The 27,103-nt window shown below is 33.1% G+C and overlaps 4 protein-coding genes across 11 annotated transcripts in view; 1 reads left to right on the top strand and 3 right to left on the bottom strand.

The window, feature by feature from the left end:
- LOC105429894 (uncharacterized) overlaps positions 1–27,103 on the top strand; it is a 208,278-nt gene that overhangs the window by 63,322 nt on the left and 117,853 nt on the right. The window lies entirely within an intron of this gene.
- The window catches only part of LOC105429890 (uncharacterized), a 169,064-nt gene that overhangs the window by 39,797 nt on the left and 102,164 nt on the right, over positions 1–27,103 (bottom strand). The window lies entirely within an intron of this gene.
- LOC105429889 (uncharacterized) lies at positions 9,674–13,203 on the bottom strand. Its single transcript, XM_011643120.3, has 7 exons — positions 13,048–13,203; positions 12,127–12,364; positions 11,930–12,036; positions 11,528–11,647; positions 10,840–10,989; positions 10,694–10,750; positions 9,674–10,063 (listed from the first exon to the last, which is right to left on the bottom strand). Exons 1-7 carry the CDS (start codon positions 13,169–13,171, stop codon positions 9,882–9,884), a joined length of 978 nt encoding a protein of 325 aa, XP_011641422.2. The 5' UTR covers positions 13,172–13,203; the 3' UTR covers positions 9,674–9,881.
- On the bottom strand, positions 13,811–25,602 carry LOC148937585 (uncharacterized). Of its 3 annotated transcripts, none has more exons than XM_089072490.1 (7): positions 25,308–25,602; positions 16,968–17,217; positions 15,849–15,961; positions 15,457–15,579; positions 15,220–15,357; positions 15,072–15,134; positions 13,811–14,257 (listed from the first exon to the last, which is right to left on the bottom strand). In XM_089072490.1, exons 2-7 carry the CDS (start codon positions 17,180–17,182, stop codon positions 14,094–14,096), a joined length of 816 nt encoding a protein of 271 aa, XP_088928616.1. In that variant the 5' UTR covers positions 17,183–17,217; positions 25,308–25,602; the 3' UTR covers positions 13,811–14,093. The 3 variants fall into 3 exon arrangements, with proteins under 3 accessions (XP_088928616.1, XP_088928615.1, XP_088928614.1); XM_089072489.1 differs by lacking the exon at positions 25,308–25,602 and adding an exon at positions 17,693–20,946 and having other exon boundaries at positions 13,811–14,254; XM_089072488.1 differs by lacking the exon at positions 25,308–25,602 and adding an exon at positions 17,693–20,944.

Raw genomic sequence — 27,103 nt, 5'->3', positions numbered from 1 at the left:
TATTACAAAAATATTATTTCGATTTTTTGAATCGCTGTCCTGAAAGCTCAACGGAAACTAACAAGAATGCATTTTATCGTGATATGTAAAACGTAATAAAAATAGCCTCATATTTCGTTGTTTTATCATAGTTTTTAAAAACGTGGAACTGCAGTAAACAAGACGATCATTTGTATTTTTTTTTTTTTTATGTGATTGATATACATGAAATCTGTCGAAAGAATTTCGTTTTACGGTCTGATATCGATTTTTTTTTTTAATTTGTCGAACTTAAACGTATTCAAGATGATTTAAAATATAACGCAAACAAAGAGAACAGCTCGCGCATCGAGTTACTAAATTGAGAACGCAAAAAAGCAGACACGTCTCCGAACGTCTCGCCGGTAAAAGCTTGCGAAAGCCATTACCGACGCGGCGGAAGCTTTTCTTGGTGCGATCACAAATTCCGTCCCTTGCCGCGAACTGTTCGGCGAACTTCGAAAGCGATGAGATCCAGATAGCTGCTAGTTTCGCAAACTTCGCTGACCAATTTCTCGCGACCGAGAAACGACGCGGCAGAGCAGATTCGGGACATTACGCGATACTATGGTGGTGACGCTCCTATAATTAATGATCCTATAAACCGGCATTATCGCAACGACGCACCGGGCTGATATCGATCTTGCCGAAGTCTAGAGAATCGTGAAACACTTCTCCTCGCCGAGTCATAATTAATAGATAGTAATCAAATATTATAGTCCATCCGCGCGGAGAATTGCTCTGCCGACGATAAATTATTACAGCGCGAATGATGTAAATACATTACGATTTACAACTGGTCGAGCATGTTTTGCAGATAAAATCCGCGATTACGGACAATTGCGAGCTCGATCATTATTTAATATTTCCCATCCGCGATGTATCGATCATATTTACGTCGCGCTGTCGTCTTTGGTCGTTTTTTTTTTTCCCCCCACATAACGTCAAATATAATTCTTTCGCATAATATATTCATAGACCGGAGAATTCATTTAGGATTTCAACAACCAGATATATTATTTATCTCAATGAGAATTTTGTTTCAATTTTGTATTGCTATAAATATTGCCCGAGGTATTTTCACGAATAAGCTCGGCTCATGAATAACACATATGCTGAAAAATCTTCTATATGCAAATGTCGCATTGCATTATTCGCTAATCGAATATTAATTTCCGTCTTCTATTATCAATCAATTTCGACAAAATAAAGTTTCAAACATATTTCCATAATGCAAATAGAGATTTTACAAGAGTTTTTGACGTTGTTTTAGTCAACTAGACAAGAAGTGATTCTTCTTTGGGATGTTATTTGAGACAAAGATGTCATCACAAGAATTTTTATATTTTACCATCGCAAAATTTGAACGTTTATGGTAAACGTTAAGAATCTCAATAAACTTTGCACATATAAGAAAGCAGTTTAAAATGTGCCTCGTAACTTATTTTTACATCGCTTTCGCTTACGCGGGAAAGAAACGGAGGACGAGGTCATGCTTTTACGCAAAACGTAAAAGTAATTTGTCGGATGAAAACGCCGAAGTACCAGGCAGGAAGCGGGACTTTTATTTCAACTTTTAATCCGTCAAAGCGTTCATCAGGGAAAATTTGCACGGGGAAAAAATTAATCTGATAAAATAGCTCGCGAGTGGACACAGCGCGCGAGAGGGAGATAGTGCAACTTAATAACGGAATGAAATACTGCCACTTAAAAGGCCGCCGGGCGAAAATAAATACGTGGAGATGGAAACGTACGGGTAATGCGTTTATTATTCCCGGAATGACGTTTCGCAAAGTTTCCATTACAATGTAGCGTTGTGACGGGACGGGAAGCGGTGTCGTAATGCGACTACGGCGCATCCCCGATCGTCGTGAGTGCAATTTTCTGGCGCGACAGTAAGGAGAGACGTTTTTCAGGGTGATAATTAACCGGGAGAAGTTTTGTCATAAATTACGACAAAACAGGCGCTCGATAAAAATAAACGCGCGAGAGAGTCGCGCTGTTATTACCGCGATGCAAATCGTCATTTGCGAATTTATCAGACCGACGCGGAAACGCGTTGGAGGCAAGAAAAATGTTTACAGTCACAATATTGCTGTAAAGTTCTTCAAGTTCTTGACTGTACATATCGGGCTGCTCAAAAAAGTTTTGGTGCAGCGGCAAGCAAAACAGTTATTAAAGTTGCGTTATAATCACTTTGCCTAAGCTCTTCGTCTATTAACTTTGCAGATTTTATGAACGCCTCCTCCTGTCCATATCTGTCGTAAATTTTGAAGTAAAAAGTCTCGCAGTTTATAAACCTCGAATTTTCATATTTAATCCGAGGCAATAAGGCAGCTTTTGACATAACGCGGGTTAATATATATATGTATAATATTATTTTATATATCGTCCAGGATGGACTTTTACAATTTTTATTCCGTTCTCATTTATTAAAAGATATTCATGCAGGGGAGAATAAAAATTCTGCATCGCGCTAATTGCGCTACAAAAAATATAGCATACTTTATAAATAATTAAAGATGAATCACACGTATAATTCACTCGCATTTTAATGATAGATAGACGTCGAATTGTAATTACGTATAATCGTGAATCCACCGTTTACTCAGCTGCGATTATTTCGTGCCCATTCATTAACCAGTGAGACATCGCTCTTCATCTATCGCCATTAACCATCGGCCATAAATATGCCTGTTGCGACACAGGCAGATCTGCGAGATCTTAATCAAACGAATCGGGTATTACGGCGGAGTAAATTAATAACGCGGCAACGCTAACATCGTCTCTCGCCGTGCCCGATTGGCCCAACAAGCTTAACAGCCCGCCATTCGTCTCGCGGGATCGATCGCAAGCCCTTGCACGAATCCGCACCCCGAGCCCCCATGGCTTATCGGAGGGCAGCGGGATGCCGGAGTCGTGGGGGGCACATACAACATACACAACGCAGGAGACCGGAAGCGGGATAGATGAGCGCGAGTCCGAACGCGCTCTCTAGAAGCCTCTACCTCGCCGAACTCGCAGACCGTGCCGTGAAAAGCTTTCGGAAGAGGCTCCCCGGTTTATCATAATTGCATCTCGCGGCATCCAAGCTCGCTCTCCCCTAACGAGCACGCAGCGCGACGCAAGTAACGTAGCAGCTTGGGAAATTAGTATCCGGCTTAGTTTACGCTATACCGTCAACGTCATAAATTATGGATACATCGGCTACCCGCGTACCCTCCGCGTGCGCCTGTTTTTGCGCGCTTCCATGCGAAACCGCGTCGCCGCTTTTCATATTTTCAGACTTTTTTTTTTTTTTTTTTTTTTTTTACATGTTGTCTCTACTCGTGGACACAGAACCAACGAGTTGTTCCAAGTACGAAAGACATTAACGTAACGTCTATGACTATGGGAAAACGTTAAAAACTGGAAACTACATGAAAAAGATGTATCTTTATCGAGAGAAAATTTTATCCTTAACTGTATTGCTCGTAATTAACAAATATTTATAATAAATGCTCTCATCGTTATTATGTCTTTCTTTGAAAAATCTCAAGTTTTATTCTTAATTAATATTGCTCTTAATTAACAAATATTTGTAATAAATGCAACATAATTGATTTACATAATATCTTAGATAATTACAAGATGTTGCAAGGTATTTTTCGTAATTTTAACTTTGATGTTAATCTCTTTCGTTAAGTCTATACATGAATTGGTACAAGTTACATTTCCTTGTCTGACATATACGAGCTTGCTCTCCTAGCCGATGTTTCGCCATTACGTTGCGCTGAACCGAGCAGACGTCTGTTTTCCTTCACCGGTGCTAAAAACTTGCAGCCGCGGTATAGAACTCATCGGAAACTCTTTCCTTATGCGAAGATTAATTAAATTTCGGTGCAGCCATCAGGATAATTTCAAATCGTATACTACATATACTTCGAAACCACTTCCTTTCTTCGATGACTCTTACGCTTTATCGTACTTGGGGGAGTTCCTAGGAAGAAATAAAATGAATAAACGCAAGATAATCATAGGAATACAATTTTCTTACGTCTTTTTCTCTGTGCGTGTTGTTTTTTTTTTTTTTTTTTTTCATTGAATTATCCCAAGATACCTTAACCACACAAAGAGACTGAGAAATTGAAACGAGCAAGCTTAGTTATGCTTTAATATCACAGATACGTAACTCGAATACAGATGCAGCGCAGGAGTCGCATCTAAAAATAGAAGCAATATTCCCTGATCATGGCCAATTATTAAATTCTGCGCTTCGCGGAATATTCCGAAATTAAATTAAACGGCAATATTATGATACGTGGGGAGGTATACGCTCTACGCGTATACAGCAATCAATTAACTATAGCGAACTATAGCGAACTACGTGGAACTGCATCTCGGTACAGAAATTTAGCACGACAATGGCGGGATTAGTTCCAGCAGATCGTGAGACTTCCATTGTTCAGATTCGGTCGAACCCATCTCCGTCGGTACATTCCGGATTGTCCTGACAGTCAGGCGATCCATCAGCTAATCAGTTCGCTCGACGTGTTTCTTGGAGTGTGGCCGGTTTTACATGCGGGCCGGTGTCTATACGGGTACTAAAATTGCCTTCATTCGCAAATGCTGGTCCGTCATTATGTTAACTTCTTAGAAAGTTGTCTATTGACGAAGCCACTGGAATAATTAGATTTGTCGCCAACTGTTTTCAAGAATACGAAGTATGCGACATATCAGGTTAGTCCGATAGAAGAACAAAATTGCATTTCCTATAAACGAATTAATAATTGTTCCTGTAACAGTAAAACATTTCGATGCAAAGAACTCTTTTCTGATTTTCATTAATTTAAAATTTTTTCATAATTAAGTTTCAAATCAAGTTCTTCTCGAGATAAAGTTTATTGCGAATTAATTAACGAGTTTTGTTATTTATTTATACTTTTCGAGTGATTTTGATTCTCTTCAGTATTCAGTTCTAGACTTCATTAACACCGATACTGGTTTTAAACAGTTTGTCATTGACATCTATTAAATTTTCATTAGGAAAGAATTAAATTTATATTACATAGAAAATAGATATTTTTCGTACGACTTTTTAGAGATCGCATATGTACCAGCGAGAGATGAAAAATTTGATTTCATTAATTAGACGAATTTATAAAGATTAATTTCTAAGCGCGTGTTTTCTTGATGCAGTAAATTATTTTATTAAAATTTATAATTTTTGTGCCTTAAAAGTCGAGAATTAAAATTTACGCAGACGGCCGTGCCACAAAAGTCAGCGGACTACTTCCATATCTCTGCATAACGGGAAAAGTGTCACGAAAATATGGAGATTTATATACATAGGACGAAGTACATATTTCTCGAGGATTTATACAACTTGACTATGATTGCCATGGATCTAATTTTTCTTTCGTAAAATAACAATTCTTTAAAGAAAAGTTTATCTCCTATACGTAGATATAAGAACTGCAGCACGAAATTTAGTTAAATTATTTCTGATAAAAATTCATCTATACTATACCATTTAGCAAGAACAAAAACATATATATTAATATGCGATATAATAAAAAGAAATTAAAATGCAAATCCAACAATGCTGTAATATTGCAACTAAAAAATAAATAAGACACTTACGCCGTTTGGAAAGTTCGTGTTTCATGATTTTACTTTTCTCAAGGGAGCTTTTAACCGAGTTTAAATTTTATATCTTCTAACTGTTCGTTCTGCAGATTCTTCGTTAATTATTTCACGGAATTGTTCCAGAATTGCTCGAAGTTAGTATGTCGAAGTTCGCAACGACAAAGTTGTCTGTCGCCGTGACTTTCGCTATCAAACAATCTGATGATACAACTTCCGGAAACGACGCTTCTTTCGTACTCTCATATTTCATAGGAGCTCTCCAAGCCATCGCCGCCTATTTCCGGTAACTTCATCGACCATAGAGGTCGTACTTTAAGCGAAACTTAATATAGCCGATTTATTGTCATCTCGAAAGAACGTTAATGGCGAGTTTGCAGTGCGTGCTTGGCGTACCATTTGCGTACCATTCTTCAGATTAATTAAATCTGTATTAAATAGCAGGACAAAAATGTGTTTAAGTCATTATTTAAGTTACGATTCAGGGTTTAATTAAACGTTCAGTGATATATGTTTACATGTTTAGCGCTATAATTTGGATACTTTTATATATTACAGATCAACGTGATTACAACTCCGTTGCTGCGCATTGTATTTGTGTAACTTTTTATTTTAATTAAAACCAGTGGATTTATGAGAAATGTATCGGATGTATAGATAAAATATAGAGCTGTATATATAAAAAAGAATTAAAAACGTACCAATAAATATTACATCGTTAGATCTACTGCGTTTTCTGATGGATACAAGGCTACAAGATAGTTTTAATATTTAACTCTGGACTGTATATAATTTTTCACGAGGTGCATGCAAAACTTTGTTATGCAAAAATTAAAAGGAAAATTGTGGAAATTTTTTTATATAGCATGCAAAGTAGTCATACTTACGACATTCGAAAGCTACAACTAATTTACTTCTGGCTCTTATGAAATCAGTATTGACATTGATTTTAAACATCATCGTGTATTATCAAAGAAGCTATCACAATATGCAAGATTTGATGTCGAACGAAAAAGTGCGATGTTTTCACCTAGAAAAGCGAAACTCTCGATAAGAAATAGCGGTGATCTTAAGATAATAATTATTTAGTGTCACATAAAACTATATATAATATATCCTAGAAAACTATTTTTAGTATTCTTGTATTCTGGAATGGCAAAAATAGTTCTGGGTCATACTCAACTTTGAAACGTTCGCCATCTTTATACATTTTCCCGTCTATCAAGCAAGTTGTTCTATCTTCTTCTTTTTCGGCTAACAAATGCAGTACAGTTTTATAACTGATAAAACCGGTTTTCTGACATTTACTTTAAAAAGTTTCGTTGTTTTTTTTTTTTTTTTTTTTTTTTTTTTTTTTTTTTTTTTTTTCGTGTGAACCTTTACTGCAGATACTTAGTCGTTTTTGTGTAGTCCTAAATTTGAAAGAAATAAGACTGAGATGAAAAAGAATTATGTGTTTACTTGCGACATACTAATGGTTCAGATTGTTATATGCAACGTTGCATATAACAATCAAATTTTATAGGTCCATAGAAGCCAACTGCCGCACAATTGAAATTATTTAAAAAAATAGTATAATAAAATTAATAAATAAAAATAATAAATAAAATTAAAACTTAGAATTTTGGAAGAGAAGATGAAACAATTTAAGACAAGCAAATAATCGATCAAATGAAAATATATTATAACTACATAAAAAAATTAAAAAAATGTTCGATAATATAAAAAAATACAAAACTATCTCGGTTATTTACTTCGCTAAATGATTAAATGAATTTGCAGTATAAATTGAGTAAATTTATAACTGTACTGTAACAATTAACTAATATTTTATACATGAGCATTTAAATTTTTATCGAACTCATAAACCATGTCGCAATAATATATAACATAAAACATTCGCGGATATTTAAAAATAGACATTCATTTTTTTTTTAAGATTTTATGACACATTTTTTAAACTATTAAGATATATTATTACATCTTGCATTTTCAACGGTAATGGTTTTGTAACAGTTTTATTTTAATCTAAATATATTTAGAATTAATTAATTTAATTAATTATTAATTAATGAATTAATTAATTATTTTAATAATTAAACATTTGAACTGTCTAGTTGCACAATTACATAATTCTTAGAGAGCAAATAAATTCTTCTTTTTAAAATTCAACATGGTCAGCCAAAACGATTACGATGACGAATGTCAAATAGATGCATTTCTGAATAGAGAATAAATACTATGCGATATGATCGCAGAGGAAAATTTTAATATTTTGCACTCGTTGACCATCATATATACTTTGACCGAGATAACATAAAAAGAGAAAAATAAAATTAGAGAGGAATAATTTTACATATGAAAGATAGAAGAAAAAGGAAAAAAAAGAGAACGAGAAAGTTTTATATGATGATGAAAAAGATGTTAATAAATATAGAATATAATAAATATAGGATATAACATAACATTAGGATATTTATTTACTAAATTAATTAATTATTAATACATCAAGAAAAACATTGTTATATGAATACCTAAAAATAATAAATATATATTATTTGAAAAACATAATCAATAATTAATTTTCTAGTATTTCATAAAAAATTAAGAAGAATTTGTTTTTGAAGAAACAATTGATTTATTCTTTTTCGTTTTTAATTTTTTGATAATTATCATTCTATAATATACATCTTGTTATATAAAATAAATTTCTCTTGTAATAATTATTAAAATGGAACAGAAATGCAATTACAAGAATATTTCCAATGCACAAATCAATAGTCATTATGAATCTATTAAGAAAAACAGAATAGCTCTTCCATTTAATAACCATCATAAATTCAAGGTAATGATTCATTCACTGTCCTTGAAAAATATTGAAAAATTATAGTTAATTGACCATTATTAATCACTCTCGATGAATTTTTCTACATACATCCATAATTACATGATTTATATCCATAATTACATGATACATAACTTTCATTAAATAGAAATACTCTCGTCACTTTAATTATCCAACTTCTCGATATTGACTTTTGTTTTATATAATTACAATTTATAATTTACAAATTGGCAAGTCAAATTAGAAATTAAGATTTGTGTATGCCCGCCATTCGGTTTGACTCGCGCAGGGTGCCAAAGACCATGTTCGTTTTAGCGAACGTTAAACCTAATTTATTCCTTCATACTCGTTAAGTTGCGAGGCATGGACTTCTCGTCCGCGAATTGCAATAAATCGCAAGCTAACGCGAGACGCGCAAGCAAGCCTGTAATGCCGGCAATAATTTGCGAAGTGTCAACAGTAAAATCACTTAGGAGTTTAAATGAGAAATAGGTAACGTTTGGTGGAGTGTGTAAACAACTCTGTTGCTAGTTAACGCAGGCACGTTACCAAGCAGAGGATGTCCAAAACACGGATTGATTTGCCCAGCGTGTAGATTATTCCAACGTCAGTGTGTACCGTGTAAGCAAAATCATTCATATTCACATCAGCGATATTACGCAAAAATTGATTGCGAATGATTCTGACAAATATAATATCGCATTAGTACTAAAAAATATAGCACAATATCATATTGTCAGAAGATTTTTAATGTTTCATACGAGTGATCTTTGCAGAAAAGAGTCCAGCCACCAAATAATTATAAAACTTTGCTGAAAAAAATATAGAATTAAATAGATAATACTAACGTATGATAAGAAATATATAACCTTTCATAATAAATCATTTAGTAATGTTTTCGTCGATAAACGTTGCGTAACGAGACAGATAACCCTTGGAAGATTAATACAAAGGAGGTCGGAGATAAGACATGTTTTTCGTATAAACATGCAAAACACTTGTCACACGTGCAAGTTTATCAAGTCAAATTGAATAATTAAAATCACCATTTATCAGTAAAATGAATAACACATTTATTTTGATAGAATTTTTTTCCTTTCTTGAGATTTTTCTCGTTTCATAAATTTTTATTTTAAATGGCCGTTTTTAAATATTATCTATAATTTGTATAAAATAACCAGAAGATTTATATTTATATTTTTATTGTTTTTTATTCATATTTTATTAATATGTGATACATAAAAACACACTTTTATTATAATCGTTAGAAGAAATGCAAAAATTAAAATACATACAAAGATAGAGAAATTCTTATATGTACATACTAATTTACTACAAAATCCTAAATCGAATACGGAAAATAATGATATTATCACAGATAATTCCGAAAGGTTTATTGAATGCTGAAGTCCGGATGATCCGTGACATCGCATTCTTCATCCGGTAAACGCTGGCAAGTCGGAACAGGTGGAATCTCGCAAACGCATTTAACACATACAGAATTATAATCTGTAGCTTGATTCAACTCATCGCCACGGTGCATGACCATGTTTCCGAAGTGACAAACATCCTCATCTGAAAAAAATAAATCTCAATAACATATCAGTTTTAAACGATGAAATCAATTCTAAATTATTCGAGCGATATTATCATCACGTGAAATTACGGCTATTGTTACAATGATAATTCACAAAACCAAATCACAAAACGCTTAATAAAAACATTAAATAGATAAATAAAGAAAATGAAATAAACAAAACGAAATCGTTTTTAACGAACAAACGTCAAATACGTTACAAATATTAGCGACGTGTTAACTAACACCCCTATAACACAATTTTCTACGCTGAATTCATAACGATGACCAAATTAATTATCATTTTATAGATTTGCGACAGAAATTGATTTGCGCGTTGCTTCTCGTGTGCAACATTTCTCGCAATTAACTCTCATTTCACGCTATTCAAAGCACAGCCGTAATTAGCATCGCTTGAATGTTCAAATGCGTATCGATGCATCATTTATGTTTCAATTCAATAAGCGAATTAACTTGTATGCAATATGGATCTTCATATTTTTTGAAAAAACGATAATTAATAAAGTTATTATAAAATAAAAGATAAAATTATTGAATTCTTAAGAATATTAACTGTTCTGTATTGTTCAATAGTCGTTCTTTCTATAATATTAAAATAGATAAAATACCATCTTTAACAGATTTAGAATTATCCTCTTTGTGAATGACGGTATCCTTGTCGTTTTCTGAAACAATTCAATAAAATTATTATTATTCGTATAATACTGGCGTATGTGTGTATACACACAGGCAAAATCGCAATTTGCGAACTTACGACATCTTGAAAATACGCTGCAACCAGTTTGTGGCGATTGAGAGGAATAATAAACTGGAACACAATTATTATCAACGTCGCTTCTATGGCGGAAATAAGGATTGCAATATGAATGTTTAGACTTCGCACAGAAAGGCTCGACGTTTTGTCCTAAAATCGTAAAATTTTTTATTAAGAGTTAAACAGAGAAAACCTAAATTATACAGATTTAAATTAAAAATTATATCTTATCATAAAAATTATTTATGGTATAAAATTGTTGTTGCAAACACAAACGCACTAATAAAATATAAATAAATACAATTTTAATTTTAATTATCGTTACAAATATATACGTTTTGTTTCAATAAGTGTTGAATTATTTAATTACTCGTTGATAAATAAATAAATAATTATTCATTAGCACATTACATTGATATAAGTTGATATAAGTTTTTATAGTATATCTATTTTATTGAAAATTGACAATTCGTTTATATTAAGCATAAAGATTTTATGCATTGTATACAAAAATGTAAACTCAACATTATATATTGATAATAATATTGGATTACTTGTTAGTACATTGTGTCGTTATATATTTATATTATTTATATTACTACAAACGTATTTTGATATACATATAATGTGTGAAAATATATAGCATTGAAAAATTCAAAATAATGTAAGTATTTGAAACTATCTTTACCTTCATAACCCGGTTGGCATATACAGCTTAAATCCGGGTCACTTTCAACTGTGAAATATTCTCCATCTTTATATTCCTTTCCATCTACATTGCAGATAGCTCTATCTTCGGGCTTTTCAGCTGAGAAACGTAAATAATTTTACTTAGATATTAAGCAAATAGTTCAAGATGGAAATATCTTTTATAGGTGAAAACTGTATATCGTGAATGTTGAAAATTATTTAAAATTATATTAATGTTTATAATCGTAATTATTTCGATCAAAAAACAACTAATAGTAGCATAAATTTTATATATTTAGATGCATACATTTAGATACGTTTCGTATAAATATCGGAGTTAACAATTTACGTAAATACGTATAAAAACTTCATAACTCTCAATTAGATTACGTATGCTTACGGCAAACTTCTTCTCCAGGACAACAATTTAATGGAGAATTTTTTCTGTAGCAACCAGGTCTCGGCGGTGGATGAAAACAATCAACTACTGCGCAAATAAACGAAGCACTATAAAAAGTTGCGTAATTTTAGTACACGGAACCTAATAACTAAAACGAGTAACAATTAAAAAATATTAATGTTAAGATCTTTACTTACCCTCCATCGGTTTTGGCACAAAAACAACCCTTGTCACATGGATTCGCGTGCTCTTCTTTGAGATGTTCTCCAATATTGTACTCCACGTCATTGATGTAGCATTTATCTTTGGATCTTTCTTTTAGATGATCACAATTGTATTTTGTCGCGCAACAATCACCTTCTTTTTCATATATCGGAATACAGCCAAGAGCATTGTAATACGCCAATGGACCCGGGCATTTAGTTTTATCGCATTCTTCAAAGAAAGAAGCAACCAAAAGAATTTAACATGGAAAATGTTTGGCCCAGATAGAAATCGATAATTGTTCTGAATTACGTTGTCGTTTATACATAATAGAAAATTAACTTTAAATAAGACATACATATATAAAATAGATCAAGTTATTTTTAAAGTGTCAAAATTTACATAATTAATGAATCAATAAGAGAAAGTCCTCGAAAAAGAAAATATTTTGCAAATGCGATATCTTTTAAATTTTACAGAATTGATAAAGAGAAATTTTTAATTAAGAAATAAATTAATAAAATAATTACATATTAATCACGTTTTCATTTAAAAAGTTCATATTGTGTTCAAATTTTGTGTTCAAATTTTCTGTAAATGTGTCTTACAGATGATAAATAAGAATCAACACAGACAGTAACTTGATGCGAGTTGAAACGTCACATCCGACAATTTCGACACTTGCATATTCCTTTCGCGAATTTGCTGCGAAGTCAATTCATAAATTGTTATTAACTCGCGCTACATCTCAAGGTCACGTCGGAATATCGGATCGACAAAACAATTTAATTATCGCATTTACGGTAGAATTACGCAGGTGAAATTAACATTCGCATAATTTTTTTTTTTTTTTGTAACCGATAACCGATCACAAGTTTCCCGCAAGCGTCAGTTCTCCGTCGTTTGTAACTCACCTTGAGCAATCACGACCGTGACAGCGACAAACGTCAGATAGCCGCATGTCTGAATGAGAGAGCCACTACGTGTCATGATCGAGCAACGTGAAAACTTGGACGGGTTGCGTCGACGCTGCGTCATTTATACTCGGAGCAGCGGCCAGTTTATGGTCTGGAAGGGATTGAAAGTGGATTGGAGAAAGACGATGAATGTACGAACAACGCAGATGCAGAGACACAGTGTACGAACAGGGGAAATAGTACGCGAGAGTGAACTGAAGCACACGAGAAAGAGAGAGTTGGAAAATAAGTAGTAGGTGAAAGAGAGACGAATATGCACGCTAGAGAGGAATGAAAATGAATATGAAAGAAAAAGAGTTATAAGCCCTCGTAAAGAGGGAGAAAAAAAATCTGATGAGTAATACAAGAAGGAAGGAAATACCAGGAATATCAGAGGATAAACGAAGGGGAAATACGAACTGGAAAGAATAATTTGTTTTATCAGTCATCGTTGCGTGCTCATTCAAATTACGTAACTATTCTTGTGTTGAGACAAATTACCCCTCTCACCTTGAATCATTACCTTGAATTCTTAAATTTCTGTCACAATATTCTGCATTTTGTTAAATTGTTAAAACGATTTATTTACTATCGCTACATCTTCAAAGGGTTCAAAGATATAGACAGTATAATTCAAAATGTATAATTTATCTTAACAAAAAAAAAATCATTTTATCCTACATGACATTAATCGGGTAATGGGATATTAATAATTGATCAATTTTTATTCTTAGAGAAATTAATTTTTATTATAATTATTTTTACAAGTATTTAAACAAGCCGACTAATTACAAGCTTATTATTGAATATTTGTGTGATCTTTGGGTGTATGATTTATCTGACAGTAAATTTAATGAATTGATTAGGATAAAATTGATCTGATCTCGAAAATAATAAGTCGGATTCTAAACAATATCTTTTCCGAAAGATCATGATCAATACTCGAAGATACCATATAAACATACAGTACATATAAACATTAAGAATTATATTAAAATTATAAATTAATCTTTTGTTAACATCCTCCAGCATGATGATACACGTTGACAAGTAAGTAGAGGTGGCACTTCGCAAATACACTTCACACATAATTTGAACAAATTTGTACCTGTACTCAGCTTGTCGCCAATTCGCATCGTCAGGTTACCGAATACGCATACATTTTCTTCTGAAAGAAAAGAACATCAAATAAAATTTTATTCGAATCTCCAATATTATAAATATTGGCACGCGAGTTAAGCTATGCTAATACACTTTTCTATGTTTATTAAATCGGTGTGCGATATAAAGTGAGTTATATTTTATAATTAATTATCATTTTATAGGATCATAATATTAACATGCTGCAGAAATTGATTTTGCGGTGCTCGTTATCCATATGCAATATATGTTTGTTGCAATTACCTCCTATTTGACGCGATTCACAGTACGGCCGTAATTAGCATCGCTTGAACCTTTTACGCATCTCAATGTCTCATTTTATATATCATTTTATATATCACTATATATATCGCTATATTTATATAATTATCAACTGTACTGTTTGTGGAATAATAAACTTTTATTACGATTTGTAAAAACAAAATATAAATAAATGAATAAGATTTGATATTTTAATAAAGCAAGAAATTAACTTTTTTAACCATGTTACAGTAATTTGTAAATATTAATTTTTACACAATACAATATAATGTGAAATATTCCAATTTCCAAAGTTACTAACTTGAATTAGAAATCTATTTTAACTATAACTATTTTAACTATAATAAATAATTACTAGAAGCAATATAAATGATGAAAAAGCACGTATTCTACAAAAACTGTTGCTAAAATCGATATGTAGCAATAGCAAATTATATGATTTTACCATTTTATATATTTCGTAACAAATATATAAATAATTTTTTATCATATCGACTTAGTACTTCGCAAATACACTTACGATATTACAAAATAAAAATAAAAATAAATATGAAACATACCATCCAAATTTTCACTGGCATTTAAATTGTTATGCTTGCGAACGACAACGTCGTTAATGTCCTCTAAAAAATTCAGTAGCAATTTTATAAGACAAATAGCACGACGACGAAATGTGTACAGCGTTCAAAACCGCTTTCGCAAACTTACGGCATCTATATGACATAGAGTCTTCAGAATCAGAAAGAAATATTGGAACACAATTTTGACGAATACTGTCCGCATGATCGAATGCAGGATCCCAGTAAACATGTTTAGAATAGTGACAGAAGGGCGGAACATTTTCACCTAAAAATAGAAAATTTCCCATTGTAATCAATATAAATATTTCAATATTGAAAATTTACATGAATTAGAAATAATGTACATTTATTGCGTTATCATTACCTTGATATCCCGGTTGGCAAATACAGATCATTTTGGGTTCGCCTTCTATAATAAAAATCTCACCATTCTTATATGTCTCTCCGTTTACAATACAAGTGTTATCTCTGTCTTCCGGATTTTCAGCTAAAATATGTAAACAATACTCCTTATTCGCGTACTCACATTGCTATGAAGAATATATTTGCTACAACTTTATTTCCATCAAAAAATTGCGCGCGCGCGCGTGTGACTTGAATAATTATTAAAACTGAATTTAATAATATAAAATATATCTGTTTCGAGTTATAATGTTTTTAAAAAAGTACATTTCTTTTGATATGAATAATTTCTACATAATAATATTAACTGTTGAATATTATCAATATATAATTTTTTATTAAGAATGTACTTACGACAAATTTCTTCGAATCCACAACATAACGACCAGTTTCGTACTAAATAACAACCAGGTTGTTCTGTTATTGAAAAACTACATAAGGCATAAGGGCCGCATTCAAACGCAGCACTATATAAAAAGATTGTATAAATTTAATCTAAAAGATCTGATATGTACTTTGTTTTCATATTATCTATAATCATATAATCAAGAATAGATATTTTTATTGGATCTTAAATAGTTGATATCAAAATGTATTTTCTATCAATTTTGCACTATGAAACAATTATTCGTGGACGTGAAAAATTAAAATAATCTAGAGAGTAAATTTCTGTAAAAACAATATGAATTTATCCGATAAGAAATCCATAAGTTATAACTCTATATCAAAAATAAAGATAAATTGCACTAAAGATATTTCATACTAATGTGAACAAATTCCTCATAATATGTGAATTATATCCCACATATCTATCACACATGTTACAATGACAGAATAATCCCGAACTGTCGACGCGTACGAGAGAACGTGATGTAATTTGAATAATGTGACGCCGTACATGAATCTTTCATAATATCGAAAGAAAATGCGCCCATACGCACATACATACTGAACGATTATATTAAATATTCATGATATCCGTGCTATTCGCAGAAAAATGAAAGATCTTCCTGATAATACCTGATATATAACAGCAAAATTAATAGCGAATTTTCACATTACGATTACTTGAAATTAATGTTGTGTAGTAAAATTATCTCCCCTTCCCCCCTTCTCAGTCATTCATTCGTTTTTTCGATTTCATTTTTCTCTTTTGCAATCGAGTTGTTATTTTTTTAAACTGTTTTTATTAATAATTAGAATCAAACGCACTAGGAATAACTGATATAATTTTATATATTGATATATATATGTGTGTGTGTGTGTGTGTGTGTGTGTGTGTGTGTGTGTGTGTGTGTGTGTGTGTGTGTGTGTGTGTGTGTGTGTGTGTGTGTGTGTGTGTGTGTGTGTGTGTGTGTGTGTGTGTGTGTGTGTGTGTGTGTGTGTGTGTGTGTGTGTGTGTGTAGTTACTTACAAAAATTAATATATATAATTTACGCTAAAATAATTTATTCGTATTGAAATTATACTTACACTTCATTATCATTCTGTCCCTTTATACAAGTACATGCAGTGTCACAAGGATTCATGTCTTCCTCTTTAAGAATTTCACCGATCTCGTATTCGTTGTTGTTGATGTAACATTTGTTCGCAGATCTTTCCTTTAGATGATCACAATTGTACCTTATCGCACAGCAATCACCTTCGTTTTTATATACTGGCGTGCATCGGAGCGTCGCGTGATACATCAATGGACCCGGACATTTTGTTTTATCGCAATCCTCTTTACGAAAAAAAAACGTCGAAAAAATTTAATAAAAGTGTATGATGTTTGTATAATCAATAGTATAACAGAGACAGATGCTTTGTGCCAAAATTATAAAAAGGCAATATTCGTTCAACTCTTGTAAAAGATAAGACGTTCCGTTGACTGCTCAAAATAAAAACGAAATCAAATATAAAGGGATGGAGATTATTGATAGATTATTGATAGATTATTGATAGAATATTCCTATTTATATATCAGCGTGCCATTTCCAATAAGGAAAATAATAAAACGGAAAATAATAATTATCTTTCTAAACAAAATTGCTCTCACCAGTCACATGATGAATCGCAATTGTTTTAAGTTCGTAATTGCCTGCTTAATTTTAAATAAGATTATTATATGTTCTAAGAATAATTAAAACATCATAGATGAAAGATTATATTTATGACGACAGAAAAATAAGATATTGATTTTTCTCTCTATGATTTACCTTGGTCAGCCACGACGGCGACGATGGCGAACATTATGTATATACATACTTGAACACAAGAAATATGACGTACCTCTCTCATGATCAAACATTTGCAAATGCGTTATCAACTTTAGTGACCGTTTTATATTCCTTACATAATTATCGATTTAAGAAGGGATATGAAAGTCAAAAAGCCAGAGATATACAATGTAAAAATAGATAAGAGAGAAACTTGTGTATTTTCAGGAAACAATATAAAAAATATTATATAATCCATATAAATATTTTATTTGACAATATTTGTGTGTGTGTGTGTGTGTGTGTGTGTGTGTGTGTGTGTGTGTGTGTGTCAGATTAATGTCAAAACAATTGAAAGATATCTCAATATTTCAGATATGATTTAGAATAAAATCTGAAATTAAAAATCTTGCATTTAACGTAATTACGTGTTAAATATTGTTGCGTCGGTACAGTATAATATTTCGTGCACATAATGTCTCGTTTATGTGCGAAGAACTAATTAACTTCAGTGCCTTAATTACACCAACAATTTTGTAGCTACATCAAATCCTATTCAAAGTTACTCACCCACGAGTGATATGTTTAAAAAGATTATTTTTTTTCCAAATAAAGATACACAAATGCTTTAAATAAAAGAGCGAATTCTATATATACATTATGCTATTACCTCTCTATATATTTTTTTTAAATATTTAATCCTTATTTAAAAAAATAATTATTATATTATAATTTTGTTAGAGTCTATTTTAAAATTTTATCTGAGCGTCGTGAAATATTGCTGTGAAACTCGTTTTCTATATTTATAAAACATTTCTGCGAATTTGCAATAACAAGTCGGTATTTTACAACAGTTTATCGGTACATTATTTTTATTCAGTCATTTATAAATCTTGCGCAAAAGGCGATATTTCGATGAAAAATAAATAAATTGATAAATTGCTATAACTAGATAAATTTAAGTACTTACACGTAGGTGCAAGAAGTTCGTACATACAATACGTTTACATCATTGATTACAATTGCAGTAATGATGGTAATTACAAGAGATAGTTTTCAAGGCTGACAACATAGTTGATGTTATCTTTAAGCAGAACTCATATACATTGACTATATAGAATTATCTTTCTGCAAGTCGTATTCAAATGAATTATGCTTGAGAATAATATATCATTAAATGACTACTAAGAACTGTTAATGTGATCTTAAATTGTCCTAAATTAAAAATTATTACTCGGTACGGTAACATTCTACATTGTTAAAGTAGTACTATTTTTAAAAAAATTTCTATAAATTTTATATTCATATATTTTTTACGCTAATCAATTTTTTATTACATTTATTTATTTAAATTATTTGTATTTTTTAAATTGTATATTTTGAAACTTTTTGTGAATTTACATTTCAAAAATTATTTTAATAGCTTTGTAATAAATGTATTTATCTTTACTTAAATAGAGGAAAAAAATTATGTTTATCGATTACACAAATATAAACAATTTAACACAATCAACTTGTTGTCTTAATCACGTATGATCTCAAAAAGTAAATAATTTATTTTTCGCAACGGCTTAAATTAAAGTTTGTACGTTCAATTGAACGTGAATTACATAATTAAGAAAATGATACTAATGTTTCTGTCAAGAAATACGCACACTTTGGATACATCGTGAATTATCTATACCGAATATCGTAATATCCGCGATACATTATCATTACATCACCGACTGAGACGAGTATTAACGTCACAAACGTGATCCCCCATACGCCAAGATAATAATTAATCGCGAAGAAACGTGCGAAATCGAATGAACGTGTCAAATGACATACGATTATAGATGGAATAATTTTACGACAAAATGTCGCTAGCGCCCTATGCGCGAGCCTATCTCGCCATCTTAATAAAATTATTTGTATCGAAATACCGGCCGCTCTCGGGTAAGTTTCCGAGTACAAATTAGAAGAAGCAAACGGACGAATGGCGAACGGGGTTTCCTAGTATTTTGAAAGGATAATCCACGGAGGATCGGGATATTAATTTTCCATTTCGAGGCAACGCTCGAGACGCGACGCCATTAAACGCGTTACCGTGTCAGTCGTATGGTACCGCGTAAATCACGAGGCGGTGCGGGAGTGCTCGCAGCTCATAACTGCGAATTTACTACACGCTGCCCACCGAGCACGTTACACTCTCGTACCTTGGACCCGGAATGTTCGCCATTACACTCGGTTACAGCGGCCTGGCCGATGTAAGCCGAATAAGTTCGCCCGCTTGGGAAACTGATTTATCGCGTTTCGAGGGATTGGGTCATTAGTCTTATCCCCGTAACTAATGACTCAATCTCGGTTGTCCCCCTCGACTGCGGATTTATCGACCTGCAGATCGTACGATTGAACTGAATATTTTCAATATGGCGGCGGCCGTGCGAGCGAGCGAGCGAGCGAGCGACTCGAGCGAATGTAAATTTGCGCGAGGAGCTCGAATCAGCGGGAATCTTCGTATCGCGAGCGTACAGTACTCTCTCTTTCTCTCTCTTTTTGAATAGCCGATCCGAGGTGGAAAGTGATTGGCATAAATATCGGATTAATAGCGGCGTAATTCTACAAGGACGGTCGACATCGCGGAGTCGCTCTTTTAAATTAATTATAATGTACGATGTGTTGAATAGGAGCCGTTAATTGATTTACGGTAGAACCATTAGAGCGATTATTTACATAATTAATCACCTAGGGTAGGAATTTGATAAAGTTTAGAGAAAATAACGGGCAAAATTTACGCGCGAGTTTATGCTTATCATTAATTCACGTAAATCAAGAATGGTAAGCCTGTTACTCCGAGATAAGAGAGTCCTTGAATTAAAGTCAATTATGTTATTACGTTTACATCTATTGCGAGCATGATAAGGCATTTTTAATTTTTACCAACATTTTTAACGTTTAATGTACAATGTTCAAGTGAATTTTGAGCGAAACTAAATAACGCACTACTTAATAATGCGCGATGCGTTCGCATACATTATTTGTGCAAGCGAAAAGATAAAGCGAAAAGGAAAGAACTTAATGTTTTTTTTTTTATTATTTTATTAATTTACTTTACATGAAATGACTGATAATTCAATCTTAATTGATATAACATAACTCTTGATGTCACTCGTTGTCGATGCAATAATTAATTACTAGTTAGAAAAGGGACATAATTTTTGTATCTAATGCGACATTCCAGAAAAAACATGAGAATTAAGGAAATTCATATTAATTAGAAGCTTCTCGAGCAAGACGTGATAAATTATTTATATTCAATGCATTTAACTGTGAAATAAAGATATATACATAACGCGTAATAAAATCTATATAATGCAGTTTTTAATTTAGATCCATGAATTGGATGAAAAAAATCTAAATTGAAAAATATATAAATGTTTTCAATGTTTTGTTCTTTAAATCAATTACTCTAGATATGTCAAAATAGAGAGTATATTAAAAAATAGAAAATACATCTGAACTTTTAAAAGTCAAACAGATAATAGGATAAAGGGATTTACGGATATTTGATGTCAAAAAGTTGATGGAAATATCACGTTTATAGATGGTGAAGAGGCAAAACAGATATGCTAGCAAATGCGTTCCGATAAAAATCCGATAAAAGATAAAAATAAAGCAAAGAGGAAGCGACTAAAATATGTACGAGGTGATGAAACTTGAAGACTTGTCTGTCGGCATCTTGAAGCTCACGTTGCTGAGAATTTTGCGGATGGATACTCATTTCCACGTGAATGCTTTCGAATCATCCTTAAATATTGAAGTTTCTATCAGTTGCAAATGCTCGTAATGATTTATTACATATGCGGAAAAAAAGTGCGCGCGTTTAAGCTCATTAAAATTACTCGACGGAGAGTTTCTCGCTTTGAATATTCACAAATAAACATAAAAGTGTGTCGAGTTAAAAATTGAACAATTTAATCATGACATAAATAACGATGCCGTAATTAGATACGCGGTACGTTTAGCTTAAATAGAGCTTATAAAAAATTATAATAAATAAAAGAGACTGATTGCGCAGATATGAGCGTATCTGCGTTACAAAGTAGAATTTGACATTTTTGGCTTTAAACGTTTATCGACGTGGAAGAAATTCGAGAACTGCGTTATGACAGATAATGATGTGAATGAAAGACGAAATTATTTACAGGTTCAGTCACGTAGAATTTTCACATATTACATGATTTCGGCGATACTGTATTATTCTGCATAAGCATGCGATAAAACCAGTATAACCATTTTATTAAACTAGTCATTTAAAATCGCATGTGAGCTTTTTATATATTTTATCATATTTGTTGCGTTACGTTAATTATTTTTTAAAATAGAGGCAAAAGAAATGGTGATGTTTTCCATTAGATTATACAAACACAATATCTTGCGAAATCCGTATGGAAATTCGTGAGCATTACCTCTTATTGCTCCACGCTTTTCAAAATGCCACGATACCTCGGGATATTGTGCGACATAACTGGTCGAGGCTATGGCCAAAACGGCGGCAACTAACATAAATTCGGTCAACTTAACGCTGCAACACTTTACGATAACTCTCTTAGTTAGTACTTCTCCCCTTAGTCGTGCCTCCTCCCTGACGCCTCGATGAGGCTGCACAGCTTCGGGGGAACTTGCGAAATTCCACGGTAAGCACTGTACAAATTCTCGAGGGTGATATCATGCCCTTCATAAGAAAGTTCAAGTCGACGTTATCATTACTCGCACACACGGGCGTAATCGCGGACGTGTGAAAGTTGGAACTGGCAGAGAGGAACAATCCTTCAGGTGCCATCCACCGAATGGAAAGATCTTTGTTTTTACTATGATAAATCCTTGCTCGAGTAATCCTTTTATCTCACATACCGCTCTCATGTAGCTACGTTGGGATTGCAGTTTACGATTTAATACGGTTGAAAGTTTGTAATTTGAAATTTAAATAATAAATTTCTCGCGTGTGATATATCTCAAAATAAAAAAAAAAAGAAAAAGAATTAAATTAAAGCCTATGTTTTATTATAATTGCAAAATTGTAGATACAAGTTAAGGGATGATTGATACGAAATTTATATTGTATTATATTTTAATTTATATATTTTTAATAATAATAATAATAATACTTTTCAAATGTTAATAAAACTATAGATTCTAATGCGTACAGTTTTCATCGTTCATGATGTGTCTTTTTTCAATTTGATTTAATTATAAATGCGCAAATATATTTAATTAATAACTTGGTAAATAATATAATATGAATTCAACAATTTTACCTCGCGCAGAGATTCGCGAGGTATAAGCGTATAAGAATATGCAGATTTTCGGAGTTACTCTGTTTGCACCTGACAACTAAATGGAAAATCGCATGTATGCTGTTGAAGACACTCTAAAAGTTAGCGTGGAGCCGACGTGACTACAAGCTTAAGCCTTTGTCTGGGCCAACAGCCGTCAGGTTAGAGCGAAAAGAAGAACAGCGGCTTACCGGCGCAGGAAACAAACGCGAAAACTAAAAGCCTCGCAAAGCCATGTGCATGAAGTAGAACAAATTTGCCTTCGGCTTCGGATGAAGTAAAACGATTTTTCCACCGGAGACGCGTGCGTATGGCGTTAACGTTGATTCTACATTGTGATTATGTTAAAGAAAAAACAATGATACATTTTCGAGAATCGGTGGGAAAACTCGTACGATATTGCGAAAGTAAAATTAAGTAACGTTTGCTTATGTAACGAGTAAAACGCGGTTGCGCTATTACATTTAAAATCTGATAATCTTTTAGAATTTTTCATGTAAATAATTATTTAGTAAAAATTACGCGTATCATAGACGTAATGACATATTGATAATTTTTTTTACTTCATAAGAAAACACAAAATTGCATAGGAAATTTTGCAGATCAGTTATTTTCATTATCTTATTATTATGCAATCTTGTTTTTTTTAAAGAAAGCATCAGGAGACATGGTCATCTCTCTTACGAAAATAGCATGACTACTAGATGAATATAATATTTTTAAATAATTTACATTCTTTTATCTCGATATTACTATAAAAATTTATTTGAAAATGTTTTTCTCATTTTTACATCTACTAACTATACACGATATAATTAATTCATATTAATAACGGAGGATTTCTTTTTTCATATTTGCACTAAACCTCATGGATAAATTGAGATCTATATATGGATTAATTGAGACCTATATATGAAGCGGGAGGGGAGAAACATTCCATAATATCCCGCATATCTAGCGAGAGGTATTTAGTGGCACGTCGGCGTTGAAACATGGAAGATGCTGCGGATCATCTCCCGCCTCCATTATCAATATCTCGAGATATTCGCGAGAGAGCTGTGTACCAGGGAGTCTGCGGCGGTGGAGGCTTTGGCGGATTTACGAAACCGCCTTTCGAAGTTCATCCGTTAATGACCAGGCCTTACCTCCTCAGTTGGTAGAGCGAACACATTCAAGCCCGCTACTCGGAGCTGGCTTAACTAATGACACGTTGAAGCGATATTGTCACAACTTCCGGTACCACGAAACCCTCGCTCGCGACCACGCCCCGCCATCGCCATCGACCGACGTCTCGACAAGTTCGACGAAAGGCAAAACGATGATAACGGAAGCCGTCTGTTTTCGGAAATCTCTAACTTTCACCGAACAATCTCGACATCGGGGGCAAGAATTCACAACGCTCCGTCGTCGTCGTCGTCGTCATCGTCGTAACGAAGCCTCCGGCTTCCAGTATCCCTAACTATTAGACTTTACTTTTCCTAAAGACAGAGATTCTGTAACATTTTAGAACTATTATTAATGTTACAGCTTAATGACTTTATTAATTACAAAGTGAGTTACGAAGCGTGCTTTGTACTTACTGCACCTCACGGATTTTGCGAGATTCTTTTGCGAAACATTCAGTAGCTGATTTTTTTTTCTCAAATTATACAAACCCGCTCGTTGAACTCTTATCGAAGAGACAAAGTGAAAAATCTAGTGCGCTCCTCTCGTCGATAAGGAGTTAATTATGTTATTTGAATTAGCAATTAAAGAACAGACTTTTCCAACTCCATAGCTACCACATCTCTTTTTTTCAGAGACGAAGTTAGCTTCGCAGGCCAAGTTAATTACAAGTTACGAAATTAGAACTTTATCGCCTGTTCCCGGATCCCAGGACGCAAATTAATCCAGCAAGACAGGAATACAAGAAAAAGAATATAAGCGGATTCTGTTAAAAAATGTCGTCCTCTTAACAACGGTCGCATTGGGACAACGCAATTTGAAAATTAAAACTCCGGGTATTTCTCATGATGAGAGCTTTTCCCCTTTCCGTGTATTTCACATATGTAAAATGTATCATTCTACTCGTGGAAAAAGGAGAACACGAGCTGAATGCAAAGATTGAATATTCAAAGCATTAGGATTAATTGATAGATCTTTCCAATTGAAACGCTTGTAATATCTTTTTTGTGAGAAAAATTTCCATTCCGCTGTCAGGATTAAAAGAAGAATTACCATATATCCACACAAGAATAGGATTCTGAAATTAAAACTAAATTTTTCTTTCGGCGTGATAAAAAAAATAATAAACTTACGCCCGGCACTTTTGAAGTTCACTCTTCATTCACACTTATTCGTACTCAACTTGCTACATTTATGACTTCCGTTAAAAGTTTCACTCTAAAGGATGAATAATGCATTTCGTACTCTCTATGAACGGCGATACATATTGTGTTCCATTTTTCAAAATACAGCACTTTGCTGAAGAAACAGCATCGGTCCGAGCACAAGAGTGCGCTTCGCGAAGAGACTAAGATGTATCAAAGAAGTCTCTCCGACGAAAGATGGATAGCATATTCGAGGGAGAAGAGAAGAGAGAATAATGTAACAAAAAAAAAAAACACGTTTAACGACTCATTAAGAAAGTCGTAAAAAAGATTAAAGTTTAAGCGTCATTATGCAAAATTGCATTGCTCTCTGACTTTCTGTTCTCCGTCACACGTGTATCTATGAACATCAGCAAACGTGCACGAAACGCGGACGAAACGCAGCATACTCGTAACTTAACGTTTGCATATCGTGAGTAATATGCGGCGAAAAGTACGCAAGGTAATTTAAATTAGAAAGATATTCCGCTGACTATAACACGGCTGCTGCGTCGTTTATTTTTCCTAAATTAATGCCCGAGATCGTACCTCTCTGCACTTCGAGAACCGCGAATTTCGCGGTAGAAATACACAGGGTGACTAGAATAAGATGCTAACAATACTCAAATAGCATGAATGATTTATTTTTCTACGGTATAACACAATTTTTTTAGCTGCATATTTCTTAAGTTTTGAAATTATACGAAAACGATGCGTTCAACGCAGCAGTATAAAAGCAGTATAAAGTATTTTTACTTTTAGCTGATGCTCGAGATGCAACAATGTCACTTAAAGAAAAATTAAATTTAAATTTTCCACGGTGATTACATTTATATAACAAGTCAATTATTCTCGAATCAATTAAAGGCAAGAGAAATAGGGAATTTGAATTAATATTTCAGCGAAAGGAAATAATATTTTTTAGAATAATAATTTTTACAAATAAAAATAATTGAGAAAGAATTTTATATTTTATAATAAGTTTTATTTTGTTTCATTGTTTTGGCAACTTTTATACCGAACTGCATGTGATTTTAACCACCCTATATTGCAGTTGGGCTGCGAACGAGGGCGTTGTTTACGGCCGGTGTGGAAGCGTAATTGAGTGCGCTTAATAAATAAACACGCTCGTGCTCGGATACGCATCCACGAGATGCATAGGCGGGTGAGCTGTAAAAAATGAATTCATTTTTCAGGGAATGTTGGTCGACTCGGGAAATATACCGTCGCGACATTCCACTCGAATGGCGAAAGTACGCATGGAGAGCTGCAATAATCGGCATTTGCGTTTAATCGATTGTTTCTAATCGACGCAGGGTGAAAAAAGTATTTGCGGACATGTTAAAGAGAGAATGAGACGTTATAATTTTTCGTGTGAGCACACTTTATCTCGTGCGAGTACATTTTATTATTTAAAAAAAGAAAAAAAATTATGGAGAGAGAAGTGCGATTTTAATGAAGACACTTTGAAAGTATATCTCGGTTCGGTTGCGAAAAATCAAAGAGAGAAACTTGAGACAAGGCAGGAACTGAATCCTTTCGCGTCTTTCTCTCGCGAGGAACGAATCTTGATTAATGGCGCAAGTTTGCGCTACCATGTCCCACGCCGGCCATGTTCGGAATGCATAATGGGTGGAATACATTAAAATTCAACCTCGCGGGCGAGCCAAAGAGAAGGATCTTTCTCTCTCCCACTTATGTACAAACACACACTTCTCTTTGTCTCTCTCTTTCTCCCTCTTTGC

This window comes from Pogonomyrmex barbatus, unplaced genomic scaffold, assembly GCF_055798465.1.
Source record: "Pogonomyrmex barbatus isolate J1 unplaced genomic scaffold, ASM5579846v1 scaffold13, whole genome shotgun sequence".
Taxonomy (NCBI): domain Eukaryota; kingdom Metazoa; phylum Arthropoda; class Insecta; order Hymenoptera; family Formicidae; genus Pogonomyrmex; species Pogonomyrmex barbatus.
Note: the sequence above shows the minus strand (reverse complement) of the source record. Positions and strands in the feature narration are given on the sequence as shown.

Bases quoted from the DNA above. Each gene is read 5' to 3' on its own strand.
- LOC105429889 (XM_011643120.3), bottom strand. From the start codon at position 13,171: ATGACGCAGCGTCGACGCAACCCGTCCAAGTTTTCACGTTGCTCGATC. The intron at 12,365-13,047 runs GTGAGTTACAAA...CTTTCTTTGAAG, and splicing joins CACGGTCGTGATTGCTCAAG to AATGCGATAAAACTAAATGC. The intron at 10,751-10,839 runs GTAAGTTCGCAA...GAATTGTTTCAG, and splicing joins CAGCGTATTTTCAAGATGTC to AAAACGACAAGGATACCGTC.
- LOC148937585 (XM_089072488.1), bottom strand. From the start codon at position 17,774: ATGAGAGAGGTACGTCATATTTCTTGTGTTCAAGTATGTATATACATA. The intron at 15,962-16,967 runs GTAAGTATAATT...CTTTTTATATAG, and splicing joins GGACAGAATGATAATGAAGT to TGCTGCGTTTGAATGCGGCC. The intron at 15,135-15,219 runs GTAAGTTTGCGA...TGAATTTTTTAG, and splicing joins CTCTATGTCATATAGATGCC to AGGACATTAACGACGTTGTC.